This window comes from Lithobates pipiens, unplaced genomic scaffold (genome assembly GCF_037356315.1).
Source record: "Lithobates pipiens isolate NorthernLeopardFrog02 unplaced genomic scaffold, aLitPip1_a1.2 Scaffold_18, whole genome shotgun sequence".
Taxonomy (NCBI): Eukaryota; Metazoa; Chordata; class Amphibia; order Anura; family Ranidae; genus Lithobates; species Lithobates pipiens.
The window spans coordinates 284,295,455-284,315,246 of NW_027507758.1; the positions used below are offsets into that span (position 1 = coordinate 284,295,455).

The 19,792-nt window shown below is 46.0% G+C and overlaps 1 protein-coding gene across 2 annotated transcripts in view; it reads left to right on the forward strand.

The window, feature by feature from the left end:
- LOC143987902 (amine sulfotransferase-like) overlaps positions 1–9,990 on the forward strand; it is a 52,486-nt gene extending 42,496 nt beyond the window's left edge. For both annotated transcript variants that reach the window (XM_077487072.1, XM_077487073.1), the window contains one exon: positions 9,689–9,990. In XM_077487072.1, coding sequence (XP_077343198.1) covers positions 9,689–9,828 — 140 coding nt within the window. In that variant the 3' untranslated portion in view covers positions 9,829–9,990. The remainder of the gene's footprint in view (positions 1–9,688) is intronic.
- The last annotated feature ends 9,802 nt before the right edge of the window (positions 9,991–19,792 follow it).

Below are 19,792 nucleotides of genomic sequence, written 5' to 3' on the forward strand. Positions count from 1 at the left end.
TGCACAAAGTGTCATTTCTGAAGGAAAAAAAGTAAATTGAAGTGAATTGTCGGCTCCGGGTAATACAGAGAACAATCATTGAAACCCTTGCCCAGTGGTTGTGGGGGTCTGCGAGCAGGGGGCTTATCGGAATCTAGAAGCCCCCTTTAACAAGGGGACCCACAGATCCCGCCCCCCTGTTTGAAATGGTAACGGGTACATTGTACCCCTACCATTTCACAAAGAAAGTGTAAAAAATTGTAAAAAAACACACAGACACCATTGGGATAAGTCCTTTATTAAAAATAAAAACAATTAAAAAAAGATTCCAGTGGTGGTAATCCACTCTCGGTATCCTGCGATGGGTGATCTCCTCTCCGGGGTCCAGCGATGGATGATCTCTCCTCTCCAGGTCCAGGGCAGCGCAGCGCATCCTGTCTCCACTGGAGACACTGTGGGAATCCCGGAAGCCTGACAGATCTCTTAGCTTAATTTTGAACTGGGGGGTGTTTGGCTTATCCCTACTGCTGGGCCACAAGAATCACCTGCTTTCGTTCTTGCTTGATCCTGCGAAGAAGGCATGGAAGCAGCGGAACAGGAGGGAACGCATAGATCAGTGAAAACTGATCCCATGGAAAAAACCAAGGTATCTGTTTCGAATGCCATCGGATCCCTTGTCCTTGACACAAAGTTGACAATCTTGTTGTTGAACCTGGACGCAAACAGATCCACGTCCAGGACTCCCCATTTGTGACATATTGAAAGAAAAATGTCGGAGTGAAGGGACCATTCTCCCGGGAACAATTGTTGGTGACTCAAGTAGTCCGCTTGCCAATTCTCTATCTCTGGAATGAAAATTGCTGATAAGCAAGGAATGTGGTTTTCTGCCTGAGAAAGAATGATTTACCTCTCTCTGGGCTGCACGACTTCTCGTGCCCCCTTGGTGAACTGTATCTATGATCAGCCCCAAGTACTGAAATCTCTTTGAAGGTTTTAAGGGGGATTTCTCTAGGTTGAGAATCCAACCTAGGCATTCCAGGTAGCTGACTACGGTGACCAAACTTTGGTTTAAGTGGGCTTCCGATTGATCTATCAAGAGTAGATTGTCCAAGTAGGCTAGTATCGTTATTCCTTGAGCTAAAGAAGGAGCCAGGACCATTGTAAACACTCAAGGTGCAGTAGCTAGACCGAATGGCAGAGCTATAAACTGAAAAGGAAGATTTTCTACCTTGAAGCGTAGAAAATTCTGGTGAAAATCGGCACATGGAGATAAGCATCCTTGATGTCGATTGAGGCCAGAAAGTCTCTCCTTTGTAGGATGGAGACTACTGATCAGATTGACTCCATGCGAAAAAAAGATATTCAAACCGGTTTAGATCTTTGAGATCTCAAATGGGTCTGACATCCCTGTTTGGTTTGAATAAAATCCTAATCCTTGCTCTTCCAAGGGGACCACCGATATCGCTCTTTGAGACAAGAGATTATTCAAAGCTAGAAAGAGAGACTTCTTATTCACTTGATCTCTGGGAAATGCTTGAAAACGAGGAGACGGGAACTCTCGGAACTCTAGTTTGTAACCTAGAGATATTGAGGAAGCCACTCATCTGTCTTGACATTGTTCCTGCCAGATCCTTGAAAACTGTAGAAGCCTTCCCCCCACTCAAGGGAGACTTTAGTATTTTGTTTTGTGGGTTTCCTCCCCCAGGTCCTCTTTTGACCCGGGGATTGACCCTGAGGTTTACCTCTTGCACTTGATGGAGAAGGTTGTCATGACTGCCTGGAGGCTGATGCCCCTGGCACTGGAGAAGAAGCATGCCTAAAAATAAAATTCTTAAACTTCTTAACCAGAAAAGGCGGACTTTTCCCATTAGAAATTCTTTGGATATACTTATCCAGATCGTCTCCAAATAACCGTTCACCATGAAATGAGAAACTGGCCAAGATCTTTTTGCATGGCGCTTCGGCTGACCAATGTTTCAACCATAGGATTCTACACACATGTACCAGCCTTAGCATGAGCCATGAGGCCCGGAGAATAGAATCTTTCATAGCATCTACTGTAAAACACAACGCTTCTGATATCCCGGCCAAATCTTGGGCCTGCTGATCAGGAATAACCTTGAGTATCTCCATAAACTGGTCCTTTAAAGACTGAGATACTCCGATCGCTGCCAGTGCAGGCTGAACCTGTGAGATAAATATATATTTTTTTTAAAAGGAATTCCAACTTCTTATCTGTTGGGCCCTTTAGCGTATGAGCATTGTCTACTGGACAAGTCAAGTTTTTGTTTACAGAGGACATAGCAGCATCAATTGCTGGAATTCCCAATTTTCTTATATAATTCTTCCTCCATAGGATAAAGTATTGAAAACTTTTTCGGAGGAATAAAACTGTTTATCTGGGTGCTCTCACTTTCTAACCATAAATGGATAGGAAAAGCATGAACTGATAGGGGAGGCTTTAGTGAACCCAAACCAGGAGTGGGCTCATCGACTGACTGCGCTGCTGGCAGTAAAAACGTGGAGCGGACCAATTCAGTGAGAGATTGTACCAACAACCTTTCCTGTGAACCTGATCTTTCCATATTAGGTTCTTCAGAAGAGGAGACATCAGCCTCTTCCTGGTCCCCTGCGAGAAATTTGTCATCTCTCACCCCTTGTTCCTCAGCATGAGGGACCTGAGCAAATGGACGGGGACTTGTTATGCTTAGTCCCACTCTGGAATGCGAGCAAGCATCAATTTTTTGCTCCAAACTAAGATGGTTGAAGAAAAAACCTCCTTAGTAATATACACAGGAGCTGCAGTGTTAAGAGGAGCAACACTTGCCCCTCCTGATGGCTCACTCTGACCAACCATATTACTCTCAAGGGGAGGATGCCATCTTTATTGAGATGGTTCTAAGCTTCTGTATGACTGTAGAAGTCTTTCTAGAGCCCCTTTTGAGGTGTTTTACCCCCCTTCTGACCATAGCCCAATGCACAAAGCAGAGGTACTACCAGAAGGAATGCATTCACTTGCTTGAGCAATAGTCCGGCTCCGTTGCTGCTATTAATGCCCAGCCTGATGCAGCAGTAAATGTGTCAAAAAGAATGTGTGTGTCACCAAACCTTTAATATGCCACCTTTGCTCTTGTGTCCCTTCGCAGCCAGCAACAGCAAAAATTGTGTTTTTTAAAACATGCCTTCCCATGCTGGAGGACGCCAATGCTACTTTAAGCCCCACCCCCATCGCCTACGGCCCTTCCCCTCTTTTTTTTTAAAAAGAGCTCTTTCCCGCGCAGGCTCCAATCCTATGGGATCCACAGGGTGGAAGGAGGAATAGCGACGGAGGGGTCTGGAATCCACCGAGCGGCGTGCCGTTTTTGGTTTTTTTGTAGCGCACTTTCCCTGAGAAGAGGGGAAGAAAAAACAGTCTTGCTGCTGGCCGGATGAAAAGAAACCTGTTGCTTCCTGGACACAACGTGGGCTCTCTGAGAAGCATGAGATGGTAAGTGCTCAATACAATCCCAGGCATGACAGCACTTACCAAATGTAACCAGTTCCCGACCGGCGCACGCCGATGTACGTCAGCAGAATGGCACGGGCAGGCATAATGCCGCCCTGCCATCCACCGGTGGATCGCTCGCGTGCCGGTCGGGACCCCCGTGAGTCCGGTCGCGGGTCCCGCGGACTCAATCGCCACGGAGATACCCGCAATCGTCTCACGGGGAGGCTGAACGGGGAGGCTGAACGGGGAGGCTGAACGGGGAGATGCCGTTGTAAACAGCATCTCCCCGTTCTGCCTAGCAACAAGTGACGCTGATCTCTGCTCCATGTGATTGGAGCAGAGATCAGTGTTCACTAACACAAAGCCCAGCCCCCCACAGTTAGTAACACGCCCCTAGGAAAACTTAACCCCTACACTGCCACCCCCTGGTTAACCCCTTCACTGCCAGTGTCATTTACACAGGAATCAATGCATTTGTATAGCACTGATTGATGTATAAATGACAATGGTCCCAAAAATGTGTCAAAAATGGCCGATGTGTCCGCCACAATGTCGCAGTCACAATAAAAATCACTGATCGCCGCCATTCCTAGTAAAAAAAAAATATTAATAAAAATGCTATAAAACTATCCCCTATTTTGTAAATTCTATAACTTTTGTGCAAACCAATCAATAATCGCTTATTGCGGTTTTTTTTTACCAAAAATATGTAGAAGAATACGTATCGGCCTAAACTGAGGGGGAAAAAATGTTTTTTAATAAATTTTTGGGGGATATTTATTATAACAAAAAGTAAAAAATAATGCGTTTTTTCAAAATTGTCGCTCTATTTTTGTTTACAGCGCAAAAAATAAAAACCGCAGAGGTGATCAAATACCACCAAAAGAAAGCTCTATTTGTGGGAAAAAAAGGACGTCAATTTTGTTTGGGAGCCACGTCGCACGACCGCGCAATTGTCAGTTAAAATGACGCAGTGCCGAATCACAAAAAGTGGTCTGGTCTTAAGCCAGCAAAATGGTCCGGTCTGAAAGTGGTTAACCACTTGCTTACTGGGCACTTAAACCCCCCTCAGTCCCAGACCAATTTTCAGCTTTCAGCGCTGATGCACTTTGAATGACAATTGCGCGGGCATACAACACTGTACCCAAATGAAATTTTTATCATTTTTTTCCCGCAAATAGAGCTTTCTTTTGGTGGTATTTAATTACAGCTCGGAGTTTTATTTTTTGCTAAACAAACAAAAAAAGATGCAAAAAAAAAATAAAAAAATCATGGTTTAATAGTTTGTTATAACATTTTGCAAACGGGTCATTTTTCTCCTTCATTGAAGTGCGCTGATTAGGCGGCACTGATAGGCTGCACTGGTGGGCACTGATGGGCTGCATTGGTGGGCACTGATAGGCTGCACTGGTGGGCACTGATAGGCATAGTTAAGGCGGCACTAATAGGCACAGATAAGGTGGCACCGATGGGCACAGATAAGGCGGCACTGATGGGCAAAGATGGGCACAGATAAGATGGCACGGATGGGTGGCACGGATGGGTGGCACGGATGGGCACTGATAGGTACCACTGATAGATGGGACTGATGGGCACTGATAGGTGGCACTGATAGGTGGCTCTGATAGGTGGCACTGCTGGGCACTGATGGGCGGCACTGCTGGGCACTGATGGGCGGCACTGGGGTGCAGCACCTTTGAGGCAGATTGTGGGCACTGCTGGGTGGCACTGTGGGTGGCACTGTGGGCAGTGCTGGGTGGCACTGTGGGCACTGCTGGGTGGCACTGACGGGGGGCACTTACTTTTAATAAGTGGGGCACTGCAGGGGGCAGGTGGGCACTGGCAGGGGGCAGGTGGTCGCTAGCAGGGCTGGCCGTGATCGGGACTGATGTCCCGATCACGGCCGCCGGTGATCGGCTTTTTTTTTTTCTCCTCGCGCTGTCAGCGCGAGGAGGAATAATAGCCGATTACCGGCTCCGTTATATCACATGATCAGCTGTCATTGGCTGACAGCTGATCACGTGATAAGGGGTCGGGATCGACCCCTTGCACGGATCGGTGATCAGGCGAGTCTCATGGACTCGCCGATCACAGAGCGCGCTGCGCGCGCCCCTCAGGGGGTGCGCAGGCTGCTCGTACACGGGACTACGTCAATAGACGTAGTCCCGGAAAAGGAGATCCGCGCTGTAGACGTCAATTGACTATAGCGCGGATCTCAAGTGGTTAAAGGAGACATTCATAAGAAAATTTTCTACATTTCTTAGAAAACTCCACTTACCTTTCTCGCCGCAAGGTTTTCTGTGATAAACTAACCTTCAGGAGCTGGGAATCCTCAAGGAAACCCACAATCCTGGACCTGTAATAGCACCATCACCAGTAAAGACTTTATGGCCTTAATACCCAAAAATACTGGATCCTGGGGTCCAGCTCTCTAAAGAGAAGCGTTACAGGCAAGACCTTGTTTCTTTGGTATACGAGGCCTGGGTACCATTCAATTTGGCCAAAAAGACACTTTGAATGGATCCAGCTGCATGGCTAGCCCCAGCAAGGATTGCTCCAGTGGAGCTCAGCACAGCACATCTTCACTCATGACCAACACCTTAGACACTGGGGAAAAAACTGAGGAACTCCCAGCAGTGGGAGGGGTTATATAGGGAGTGCACTTTTTGTCTTGGAGCGTGCCAGTGTCCATCACCTAAAGGTGGCCTATAACCCACGTAGTAACCACTATGGCTCTGTGTCCTGTGATGTACGATAAGAAAATACCAAATCAAGTGCAAGTAAATGAAAAAAAACCCACATGTTTTGCTTGTGTATCGCTACACCTAGGGAGCCGTTGGGTCCCCTGTTCCCTGCCTCGACTCTTGAAGCTGCTCGGTTCCCTCTTACAAACCTAGTATTAAGTTAGTGTATGTAGTATGTAGTTTAACCTCTTCCAGACCGTCCCACCCATATATATATACTGCATCAGGGCTGCCTTCAGCGTAAAATCACCTACCTGTACGTGATTTTGTTTCCTGAGTCAGGGGCACGTGCCCATGCCACCGGCGACAAGCTCTCGCTGTGATTGGAAACAGCGGGAGCTGACATCCGCCGATTGTTCCTAGGGCAGACAGACATAAATTTTATTTGTGTACTGCGTCGCACGACCGCGCAGTTGTCAGTTAAAGTAACGCAGTGCCATATCGCAAAAAATGGCCTGGTCATGAAGGTGGGCTAAACCTTCCAGAACTGAAGAGGTCAAGTGGAAATGTCTTCCACTCTTTGATAACACACAGAAAATAGACCACAAGCAACTTAAGAATTAATTACATAAATGTATTAGTGAAAGGTAATCAAATGCAACACATAAAACAAGTAAACAGAATACCTAAGATTAACTGGCAGGCAGATTAACCTCACCTACGACCATTAACTTATGCCTCAATAAGGCTAAGCCCTAGTCAATACACTAGTCCACACAGTATCATTAAAAATAGCATCAACTGTGAAAGCATAAATAACATAAAGAAACCTCACTGCAATACTTATAAAAAAGTTAGCCGGCTGTTGTTGGGGCCCTTCGGTAAGGCGGCACATGTAAAGCTGTCTCTTTAAGGTTATCCATGAACGATGCCTAATGGGCTGTGGGGTAGGGATTGATCTCTGTCATTAACTGTGGGTTGCAAGAGGTTAAGCATGGTAGTTCTGCTCACCACTCCCGGTATCCCATGGATCAGGTCCAGGATGCTTGGAAACCAATGGTCCTAGAAGTCTTAGTCCTCACAATCAGGTCCTCTCTGAGGTGGTGTTACATGGCAACAGGTCTCCCCAGCTTGGTTTCTAAGGCACAGCAACTCTCTCTGTAGCTCAGTCTCTCTCTTGGGTCCTCACCTGTCTGCCCTCAGTATAGGCAAGCACCACATTGGTCCACTCACACTTTTATTCCACGCACTGCCTGCCTGGCATCCTGCACAGACTCCTGCACTGGGCTGTAGTTTTGCCTGGGAAAAAGCTATATCTCTCCTCCTGCTGACACAGAGCATCCTGGGTATTGAAGTCCTGAAGCCCCTAGTCTCCATCACTAGTATTGTACTGTGCTTCTAAGGAAACTGCAAGTCCCAGTGTACTTTGCAGGAGGCATCATCGTCCTGCATTGGATCTTACTTTCTACTCCCAGGAGGGGTGGGGAGAAGAATCAGGAGTGAGTAGGAGATTGCCCACAGAGCTGCTGTGTTAGCAGCTACCTGTACATAGCCAGCAGGTTGGGTGAGTCGTGGACCGAGCACACACACATACAAATTAATTGGGAAGGTCTGCGCTTAGGACATGTGTTAAGGTTGCAACCTCCCCAAGAAAAAAACCATAAGAGGGCTCTAGGATATAGAAAGATGTGAAGGGGCGAGTGGCACTACCTATATGTCAAATAGTGCTCTACCAAATCACTCTATAGTGACTAAGTTTTAAAAGACACAGTGTTATTGTGGAATAAATTATAACAAAACAGTTACCATAAAGGTGATAGTGTAAAAATTATTACACCTCACCTACCCCAGTAGGTGAATACTAAAACCCTCTAGGTGTGGGCATCAATCCTACACAGGAGAGGTCATCACCAAAAATATAATGGTTTACAAATTAGTGTATAAAACATACATACATGAATATCATGATAGTATAGTGATCCTCTGCTTGTAATAGTGTGTATAGTGTCCAAACCCAAAATGCAGGATGTGAGTGAACCCAAAAACCAAATCCAAATAAAAATGCAAAGAATCGCACCGAAAAACAAAATAGTTATGAAAAAAACGCACCAAAGTCGCTCCAAAGTTGCTCCACATAACTTCAGCTTCCTGGAAGGAAGTCACGTGATGTGCGTAGTGATGCCGTACGCATTTCATCATAGACGTCTTCAGCGGCGACACACACATATACGTGCTCAACCCGCTCCAGGCAGCAGCAAGAAATGGAGAGGAGAGAGCCAGCTGAATTGCACGCAGCCAGGGCTCCTCTCAGCAGTAACACAGCAGCGGAGGAGGGGGAGCAAGGCGGATGGAAGCTTTCAAATCAGAACCGGCAGGCACCCAGACACACTAGCATATAATTGGATGATGGAAGTCCGCAGAGCTTCACCATACACTAAGCTCTGGGGAACAATCTCTTGCAAAGTGCAACTCCTCTTGCAAAGTGAGCTTCCCATTTGTCTTTAGTAAATCAACCCTAATGAAACTCTAGCAGACTTAAATAGTAATTCCACTTTTGTAGAGACAAAACAATCCTCTCAGGGTGATCAATGTACGATGCAAGGATTTTAGCAAACTTGTTTGCAGATTCCTACCTGTTTTTGCTCTGAAGAAATGGCTATTTGTTTCACCATTTCTTGCCCAGAGTGCTTCTGAATGGGAGTGGCTGATTCATTATAATCAAATGTTGCAGTGTCTGCATCCTTTTTGAAGTAATATACCCTTATAGAGTATCTCACAAAATATTATTGCAGAGCATGCCTAAAACCTGACTTGTATGTTAGTGCAGAGTTCAAATGCAATGTTCCCCACGCACACATTCAAGAAACCGGCTGTTCAGTGATGCCGGGTGCTGTAATTACCATAGGCTGGAAACCATGAATAATTAAAGTGAAGACATTTTCATCAGCACACCAAGGATTTCACGAAAGGGTCCAAAGCTTTATTCTGCAGCCACATGATAAATATACAGCAACGTTTTGGAACCACACAGGACTACTTCGTCACTTGCCTGACGAAGAGGCCCTGCGTGGCTCCGAAACATTGCTGTTTATTTATCATGTGACCATGGAATAAAGCTTTGGACCCTTTGGTGGAATCCTTGGTTTGCTGATGACATTTTCTTCACTTAGTGCAGAGTTCTTTACGCAAGTAGGAAAATACATTTTTTGATGGCATTCTATACATTTATTAGACAACCATCCAACAGACATGTCTCTGGGTGGTTGTATCAGTCCTGTATGTGTCACTGTCTTCGTATGCTTGTGGCTAGATTTACTCACAATTATTAAGTTGACCTCAGACAAAAGAAAAAGTGTACATTGTGAACTATGGTGCTGTCCCTGTAGGCACACGGAAATCATTACCTTCTTCCATTAATTATTGACGTGCAGGACTTACCTACATGTAACTTGCCCAAGGTGTGCAAAATAGAACTTCTAAGTTTGCTTTGCATTGCTCATTGCCATCTGTATAACCATCTCCCATTGCTCTTTATCAGGCACTGTTGGTGACTGGAAAAACAGAATGACAGTGGCACAAAGTGAGAAGTTTGACATCGTTTATAAAGAAAAGATGAAGGGTCTACCTTTCAAGTTCTTCTGGGACATCAATGATGAAGAAGCAACCATGATAGAATGATGTTGCTGAGAATTTACAGTGGCTCTATTGCTAAATTAAAAACTGTACCTGCAAAAAAGCTATAATATACTTATCTCTGCAACTGCCTGCACCAATGAAACCTTCTCCATTGATGGGGAAATGTACACCAAAGTCTCCTATACAACTAACACTTCTAATCAATCTTCTCTGTCTCTTGATACTCTCAGGAGTGGGGCTGGGTTTACACTATACTACATGACAGTAGTACGACTTTCATCCTACTTTGCTCTGCAACATCAGTCCTACATTTGTCCCACATCCAAACTACTTCAATGAACGGGGATCCAACTTGGATCCCCATTACCAGGAACTGTGTTTGGTATGAATCTTGAGGGGGAATAAAAAAAACAGCATGGGTTCCCCCTCCAAGAGCATACAAGGCCCTTTGGTCTGGTATGGATTTTAAAGGGAACCCCCACGCCGAAAAGCGGCGTGGGGGCCCCCCAAAATCCATCCCAGATCCTTATCTGAGCATGCAGCCCGGCCGGTCAGGAAAAGGGGTGGGGAAGAGCGAGAGGTCCCCCTCCTGAATCGTACCAGGCAGCTTGCTCTCAACTTAGGGGGTGGGTGCTTTGGGACAGGGGGGCACCCTGCGGCCCCCCCACCCCAAAGCACCTTGTCCCCATGTTGATGAAGACAAGTGCCTCTTCCTGACAACCCTGGTCGTTAGTTGTCAGGCTCATCGGAATCTGGGAGCCCCCTTTAATAAGGGGCCCCCAGATCCCGGCCCCCCACCCTATGTAAATGAGTACCCCTACACATTCACCTGGGAAAAAAAGTGTCAATAAAAAAAAACACACTAGGCAGGTTTTTAAAGTAATTTATTAGGCAGCTCCGGGTGTCTTTTTCCAACTTCAGGGGTCTCTTTCGACTTCTCCACTCTTTCCGGTTCTTCTTCCGCTCCCCGGCCTCTTCTCCCAGTCTCCGGCCTCTTCTTCCAGCTATTTTACTAGCGTTGGCCTGGTCTTGTAAGTCACCGTCTTCTTCCTTCTTCTGATGTTGACACAACTCTCTCTCCCTCTGTAATGACATGTGAACGGTGTGCAACTATTTATATAGGCATGGGGCGTGGTCACTCGGTGATGTCATCCTGTGATCCCACCCCTTATGACGTTACCGCCCAGGGCATGATGGGCGGGGACGTCATAAGGGGTGGGGTCATCGGATGACATCACATGCTGACCACGCCCCATGCCTATATAAATCGTTACCCACCGCACACATGACATTACAGCGGGAGAGATCGACGTGTCAACATCGGAAGAACAGAAGAGGGAATACGACGACGATGGAGAAGACTGGGCCAACGCTAGTAAAAGAGCTGGAAGAAGATAGCAGAGGAGTCGGCAGAAGAAGCCAGTGAGCGCGGAGAAGAACCGGAGACCAGGAGAAGAACAGGAAAGCGAGGAGAAGTCGGAAGAGACCCCCGAAGTTGGAAGAAGACGCCCGGAGCTGCCTAAAAAATTATGTTAAAAACCTGTCTAGGGTGTTTTTTTTATTGACGCTTTTTTCCCCAGGTGAATGGGTAGGGTATACTCATTCACATAGGGTGGGGGGGGCAGGATCTGAGGGCCCCCAGATTCCTATGAGCCCCCCGCCCGCAGACCCCGACAACCAATGGCCAGGGTTGTTGGAAAGAGGCCCTTGTCCTCATCAACATGGGGACAAGGTGCTTTGGGGTGGGGGGCTGCAGGGTGCCCCCCTGTCCCAAAGCACTCACCCCCCCCCCATGTTGAGGGCATGCAGCCTGGTACAGTTCAGGGGGGGGGGGCGCTCGCTCATCCCCACTCCTTTTCCTGACTGGCTTGGCTGCATGTTCGGATAAGGGTCTGGTATGGATTTTGGGGGGACCCCATGCTGTTTTTTCGGCATATGGGGGTTCCCCTTAGAATCCATATCAGACCGAAGGTCCTGGTATGCTCTTGGAGGGGGAACCCATGCCGGTTTTTAATTAAAAATTTGGCGTGGAGTTCCCCCTGAAGATCGTCAGAGCACAAGTCGCATACCAAAGTCGGATCGCCATCTTGCATGATCTGACTTTGGCATGCGACTTCAATGATAGTCGATGGACTGAAGTAGAATCAAAGTCGGACCAAAGAAGTACAGGGAGCATTTTCAAAGTTGGACCGACTTGTGTCGGACCAGTTAAGATGGCTCTCATAGGGAAACATTGATTTTCACACATCATGCGACATGATGTCGAGTGTGAACCCGGCCAAAGGGTTTGTTACCACTTATGTGAAAATCAATCTCCAGTGGATCACTTTTTAGAGGCATTTCACAGGTTGCTTAGAAGCAATAAGTCACCTCTAGGATGCCTGTTTTAACCCCTCAAAGGCTATAGCACCACGTCACATCCGTGTGCGTTACATGCAATTGCAGGGCAGCAGATTGACCTTATTCACTTAAATGGGTCACGTTTGTGCAAAGTACTAAGGTTAAGGAAGTCGGTAAAAACGCAGATTAAACTACTGCATTTACCACTCTCTGGCCTCAAGTGTAACCTAGGCCTTACTTGCTGTGACATATAAACATTTGTTTATGGACGCACAAATACAGTACATCAAGACTGTGTGTAAATGTTCAAATATATTTCCTGTTAGTGTGATTTTATATGTCATAATGGTTGCAATTTGTTACACCTTTATACTTCTTTCCCCTTTCACTTGCAGTGACTCAATTTTCTTCTGTTTCTCTTGTTATCAAATAAAAATAAAGTTATTCTAATTAAATATGCATTGAGGTGAAAAATGGCGAGGGTTTACAAACCCTTTGATGTGTATCAAATTTTTTTTGCGTATTTACCTCACATTAGATATTTTACTTGAATGATGAATTGACTCTCTTATTATTTCATGTGATGTTTCCAAAAAAAAAAAGTCGGCAGCACCTCTTCCATCAGTTATTGAAAAAAACACTTGTTAGTTTTTTCATCTGGTCCTGAAGATCATGGGTGTACATAATCTATAGAACCCCTTATATACACAGGGAGTGCCCCACTAATTCGGAAAAGATATCACCTGCCCCGTGCCAAGAAGTCAAAGACTTGATTTACAATATGCTACAAAGAGGGCTAGTCAAAGAGTCACAGCTAGACAAAAAATCACGGACCTGGCCCAATGCCATGAGTGACTCCTCTACCCTGGGTAGCGGGTAGGCATCCCAGTGGGTACAGGCTTTGAGTTTGTGATAGTCAACAGAAAACCATAAGCTACCATCCCTTTTACATACTTAGACAAGTATTATACTTTTATACTTTTGTCTAAGTATGTAAAAGGGATGGTAGCTTATGGTTTTCTGTTGACTATCACAAACTCAAAGCCTGTACCCACTGGGATGCCTACCCGCTACCCAGGGTAGAGGAGTCACTCATGGCATTGGGCCAGGTCTGTGATTTTTTCACCTTGGACCTGGCTAGTGGGTAATGGCAGATACCAGTGAGAGAGCAGGACTGGGAGAAAAGAGCCTTTATAACCCCACTGTACAAGTCCTTTGGGCTGACCAATGCCCCCAGCACCTTTCAAAGACTGATGGATTGATGCCTGGGAGATTATATATTTGAGACTATGCTGATCTATTTAGGTGATTTTGGGCTCAATTCACAAAACTTTATCTACCTTTTTAAGATCAGCTGTAAAATAAGTCATAGCATTTTTCATATTTTTTTTTTGCAATTCACTAAAAAATGCTACTAAAATATGGCAAGAAAATAATAAATAATAATAATAAAATATGCAATTTCTTGAAGTGATTCTGTATTTTATAGTGAAAATGTGCAGTATTTTGACGCCGGCACTCATTGGCATCCTTAAAAAGGAGGGAGAATAGCTGGTTGATAAAGCAGAACTTAAATCTCCTTATTTACCTGTCCAATGGTCCTGCGCCGGTGCCAGTCTTCGGGCCTCTTCATTGGCTGGCGGGGATGACATCACTCTTGCACATGCTCAGGAGACCATCATGCCAGCACTCAGAGACCACCCTGACACTGTAAGCTGAGCTGCACGGTTTAAGTTTACAGTGCCGGAGGAGACTGCGAGCAGGCAGGTAGGGGCATTTTATTGCAGAAAGACAGTTTATGTCTCTCCTGCACTAGAAGCCTGCCTGCTCGCTGTTTTTTATAGTAGGACGTTAGTTCCACTTTATGGAGCTGGCACCCGCCGCCTCCTTAGTAACCATGAAACAGAATGGAAACAAAAGAAGAGCTAGCATTAAAAAAAAAAAAAAAAAAACAGCCTGGGATGCTGCCCAATCTATACAGTGTTCTTTCATTCTGAATTTTGGGGGGGACCTCAAGCCAAAAATAATTTTTTTAGAAATTGACCCCACCCCAAAATTGATACCAGACGCTTATTCAAGTATTTGAGCCTGGAAAGGATAGGATCAATCGAGTGCACCCCCCCCCCACTCCTGAATCATACCAGACCACATGCCATCAACAAGAGGGGTGGACTCCCTCTCCCCTTCCCCCAAGGCAACTTGTCTGCATGCTGATGAGGAAAAGCAGACATCAACGCTGCCTGCTGACCTGCACAGGAAAAAAAAAGGTTCATACCCAACGCTTGGCTGGGCGCATGCTGGGTTGAAGATTTGACAAGGGGGAGAGGTCACCCGGTGATGTAATTTGGTGACCCCCACCTCTTCGTTTATTTAGCAGCAGGTGGGAAGTAGACATGTGCATTAGTTTTGCATTTTTGCATTTTTGTCCGAATTTCAGGTCTTTTCGTTTCGTTTCGAAAGTGCATAATCCGAAAAACAAAATATCCGACATAAATAAATGCTTTATTTTCGTTTTCATTGTTACAACAGATCGATATAGAATAGGAGATTCGACGTGACTCTGACAATAACAATCTGTGTCTATAGAACCTGTGGTCGAATGTGCCTAATCTTACCTCTATTAGTCCAAGATTATATAGAGAAAAGATTTGACAGAGAGAAAAGATTTGACAGAGAGAAAAGATTCTAAAGTGCTAATTTTAAAGGCTAATATGCAAGTTACTGTCCTAAAAAGTGTTTGGGGACATGGGTCCTGCCCCAGGGGACATGTATCAATGCAAAAAAAAGTTTTAAAAACTGCATTTTTTTCGGGAGCAGTGATTTTAATAATGATTAAAGTGAAACAATAAAAGTGTAATATTTCTTTAAATTTCGTACCTGGGGGGTGTCTACAGTATGCCTGTCAAGGGGCGCATGTTTCTGGTGCTTAGAACTGTCCCTGCACAAAGTGTAATTTCTGCAGGAAAAAAGTCCTTTAAAATCACTCGTGGCTATAATGAATTGTCAGCTCCCGTAATAAAGAGAACACTCATTGAAAGTCATTGATAAAATAAATAAAAAAGCATGGGGTTCTCCCAAATTCAATTACCAGGCCCTTCAGGTCTGGTATGGATATTAAGGGGAACCCTGCGTCAAATTTAAAAAAAAAAATGACGTGGGGTGCCCCCTAAATATCCATACCAGACCCTTCAGGTCTGGTATGGAGATTAAGGGGAACCCCGCGTCAAATTTTAAAAAAAATTGACGTGGGGATCCCTCTAAAAATCCATACCAGACCCTTAATCTGAGCATGCAACCTGGCAGGCCGCAGGAAAATAGGGGGGGACGAGAGAGCGCCCCCCCCCCCCTCCTGAACCGTACCAGGCCACATGCCCTCTACATTGGGAGGATGCTTTGGGGTTCTGTGACCCCTCAAAGCACCATGTGCCCATCTTGATGGGGACAAGGGCCTCATCCCCACAACCCTGGCCAGTGGTTGTGGGGGTCTACCGGCGGGGAGGCTTATCAGAATCTGGAAGCCGCCTTTAACAAGGGGACCCCCAGATCCCAGCCCCCCCTGTTTGAAATGGTAAGGGGGTACAAAAGTACCCCTACATTTCACAACGAAAGTGTAAAAAAAATAGTTAAATAAGACAAACACACTTTTGAAAAATTCCTTTATTAAAAATTAAAAAAAATAAAAAAGATTCCAGCGGTGGTAATCTGCTCTTGCTATCCAGCGACGGATGATCATCTCTCCAGCGATGGCTGATCTGATCCAGCGCAGCAAATCCATCCATTTCTGTCTCCACGGAGGAGACACTGCGGGTTCCCAGCGGCCTGACGTTTCTTATATGCAGAGGGCGGGGCCACCCATCACCTGACCCCGCCCCCTCTGACGCAAGGGTAAACCCAGGCTTCCCCAGTGACGTATGGGTGACCCCGCCCCCTCTGATGTAACGGAAACCTGCGTCACAGATGTTATCAAAGTTCACACAGTACAAGAGTGACACACCCCAAAGACACATACAAAGCTGCGTTTCTTCTTAGGATTGGTGGGGTATTATAGACAGCGCCGCTCACTCAGTTGCTGAACGGACAACCTCCCCACTAAAAAGAGAGACCCTCACCTTCCATCCAGGACCAATGGCATGAGCCTCAGTAGCAAGTGTTTGACGTCTTGAAACAAAGCCTGACATCCAGTCCTCTCTTAGCCTATGTAGACTATTTGAAGCCCTTCTGGGTATACACTGATGAAAGTCCTAAACACTGTGCGCATACCTCCCAAGCGTCTCTGATTCAGCAAGAGAGTCCCGCAATTGGCAGCTCTGTCCCGGTCCCGCGTACCCTCATTCCATAGTCCCTGGGCCAATCCGATTCCCACTAAAATATGCCTCACATTGCTGCTATCACTCGCTTACAGCCTGTGGTGGACCCCTGGCTGGTGAGACTCCTTTTACATGGGCCTCTGGCTCAGTGCTCAAATGGTTGCTAGCCGCCACACGCCTGGTGTCAAGCAACCAGTGACTTCACGGGGAGGAAAGAGGCAGAAACCAAGCACAGGGAGGATTTAATTTCCTCCTTCTCCACGCCTACTTTAGGGTTGCCACCTTTTCTTCAAGCCAAATCCAAATATTTTTGCAGCACAGGGCAATTTTTAATTTTTTTTCTGTAAACACAATAGGATTATAGAAGACATGGGATACATTTGGGTGCCCCAAAGAGAGTAGTAATGTAGCGCACAGAGCACGCCTTGGCACACAGTGGGTGTGGCCAAATTTCTCTTGCTGACAATATCACCCCACCCGTCAGTTAAACCTGCCCCCAAACTGCTTTCCCGCAGCTCCCGGACAGCAACAGATTTGTGTATGACTATCTTAGTTACTTGGGGAGTCACAGGCTGGTCTGAATAATGTGTCCGGGTTTCAGGTGGACTGAAACCCGGACACATGATTCAAAACCCGAACTGTCTGGGTGAATCCTGGACAGGTGGCAACCCTAGCCTACTGCTTAGCTCCACCCATCTCCTCCCTGCATTGTCTAGCCAGCAGCATGCAGAAGTGCAGAGAGATGAGTTTTGTAGAAAGGCAAGTTCAATCCAAAGCACTCACCATGACAGAACAGGGTTAAAAGCCTCAGTCAGCTCTCCCCCAGCAGCCAGCATTCTGTGCTGAACTGTCAGCACTTCACAGGAGCTCTGAGAGTGTGTCAGCCTGGAGCTAGTACTGATAAGAGAATGGTAGGCAGATAAGTATGCTGGCAGAAGAGGAGAGGACACTGACAGATGAGATGACACCCTCAGAGGGATGGAAGGAGGACACATCTTTAGATATCAGGGGAGGGTTCATGCTGGGACTTGTAGTCCTTCACTTTTAGGGGATGTGACCCCCCCAAAAGTGAAGGACTACAGGACTCAACATGAACCCCTCAGAACTGAAGATGTGACACACCCCCCCCCCCCAAATTAGCGAAGCACTACAGGTCCCAGCATTAGCATGTAAAATCTATGGGGCCAAACCCTTAATTCTCAGGGGTCCATGGTGGGACCTGTATATCTTCAATTTGGGGGGGTCACATCCTTAGATAACAGGGGTTCATGCTGGGACTTGTAGTCTTTCCCTTTTGGGCGAACTTTCCCCTGCCTTTCCAGGATCTGTCAGTATCCAGGAGGATAAATACTCAGCCTGAGGCATGTTTCCCCCCCAACCTCAGCCCTTCACACATAGATGAGCAGCCAGTACCGAACACACTGCTAAAGGGTACAGTGAGCAACCTCACTACAATGACTGGAGCTTCCATTTAGTTCAGATTCTGCACATAAAGTATGCAGTCTGGGACATGGGGGCAAGGGACGGGGCTAGGGATCTCTCTCTTTCCCCCTTCCTCTCAGCCCTCCCACTTCCTCTCTTGACGGGCACAGTGCCGTTGCTTTCTGATGGGCACAGTGACGCTGATTGATGGGTACAGTGATGCTGATTGAGGGGCACAGTGACGCTGCTTTCTGATGGGAACAGTGACGTCGCTTTCTGATGGGCACAGTGATGCTTCTTTCTGATGGTCACAGTGACCTGACCGTGCTCCCTGCATGTTGGGCTTCTGTATGTGGCCAGGCTGTGTAAAAGTCACACACATGTGGTACCGCCTTACTCAGGCTGAGTAGCAGAATGTATTTTGGGGTGTAAATTGAAGTATGCATATGCTGTGTGTGAGAAATAACTTGTTAGAAGAGGGGTCTGCACAAGGCTTGCTGGGCAGACATGGCTGCTTAGAGCTCCGCTTCTCCCGTGGCATTACGGCCTCGTATCACCGATTCACAAATGACTATCGAAATTTCACAGTAATATCTCACACTATTGGGCACAAATTGATATGATGCATGCTGTGAGAAAAACGAAACTTAAGCCCACCACGAGTCAAGAATGGCAAATGAAAGCTGCAGCTAAAATGACAGCAGCATCAGCACCCCGTTCTAAATTTATCTCACACACAGAAACAGACAAGGAATGATACGCTTTCCTCACAGTATCTAAAAACGAATTCTGAATTTGATATGACTCCCATCTCTCTCCAAAATATCCCTAATGGCTCTGATCTTATTAGTCAATTTGAACGAGTTCTCCAAAAAGCACTTGAAATCACCTCAGATACTATAACTGAGAAACCGACCTGGGAAATCCGTGAATTGGGACACCGCACAGGAAAATTCATCCCTTACCGCCCGCATTGAAGATTTTGAAAACAGGGCCAGGAGATCTAACCTGAGAATTTGTGGAATACCTGAAACAATAATAGATCTCCATTCTACAATTACAGCTCCCTTCCGGGAACTTTCCCCATCTATCCCTATTGAATGACTGGAGCTGGACAGAATTCATAGAACCCTGGCCCCCAAAAAAGGTGATGCCCCCCCCCCCCCCCAACCAGAGATATTGTCTTGAAATTACATTATTTTTTTAACAAACTACAAATAATGGAAGCTGCTCGAAGTAAAGACATTTTATCTTTCCAAGGATATCGCTATCAAATATTTCAAGACCTCTCGCAACAAACTCTCATTAAAAGAAGAGAGATGAAACCCCATCTATAAATTCTCCAACATCATCACATTCCGTATCGTTGGAGTTTCCCATTTGCCATCAGATTCTCTCATAAAGGTACCTCTTATACCTGTAAAACAGTGGATGACCTCTCAACAGCGATTCAAGATCTTCGCCTGTCAATTCCGGATAACTCAACTGAAGGTTCCAAATGTCGAGCATTGTCAAATTCTACAAAATCGAAAAGATAAAACTGACCAACAAGCCCATCCAAGCATCCACAAATTAGCCGTTTTGGAGCAACATCCGACTGTGTGTACGCTCCATCAGACAAACTTTTTCCGTTTTCATCAGACTTTTGTTGGCTGTGCGAACGAACAAACTTTTTGACAACATAAGTCCGATGGAGCAAAGTCTGATCGTGTGTACACAAAAACCATCGGACTACGAAGTACAAACACACACGCTCGGGAGCAAGGACCAGCACGAAGAGGTCGGTCTTGTAAAACTAGCATTCGTAATGTAGATAGCACATTCGTGACGTGTCAAATTTTGACTTTTCTAAATGTAGCGTACATTGTCTTAATGGCTTAATAATAAAAAATATGATTTGCTGGTGATACTTACGAAGTATTAACAAACATATTTTA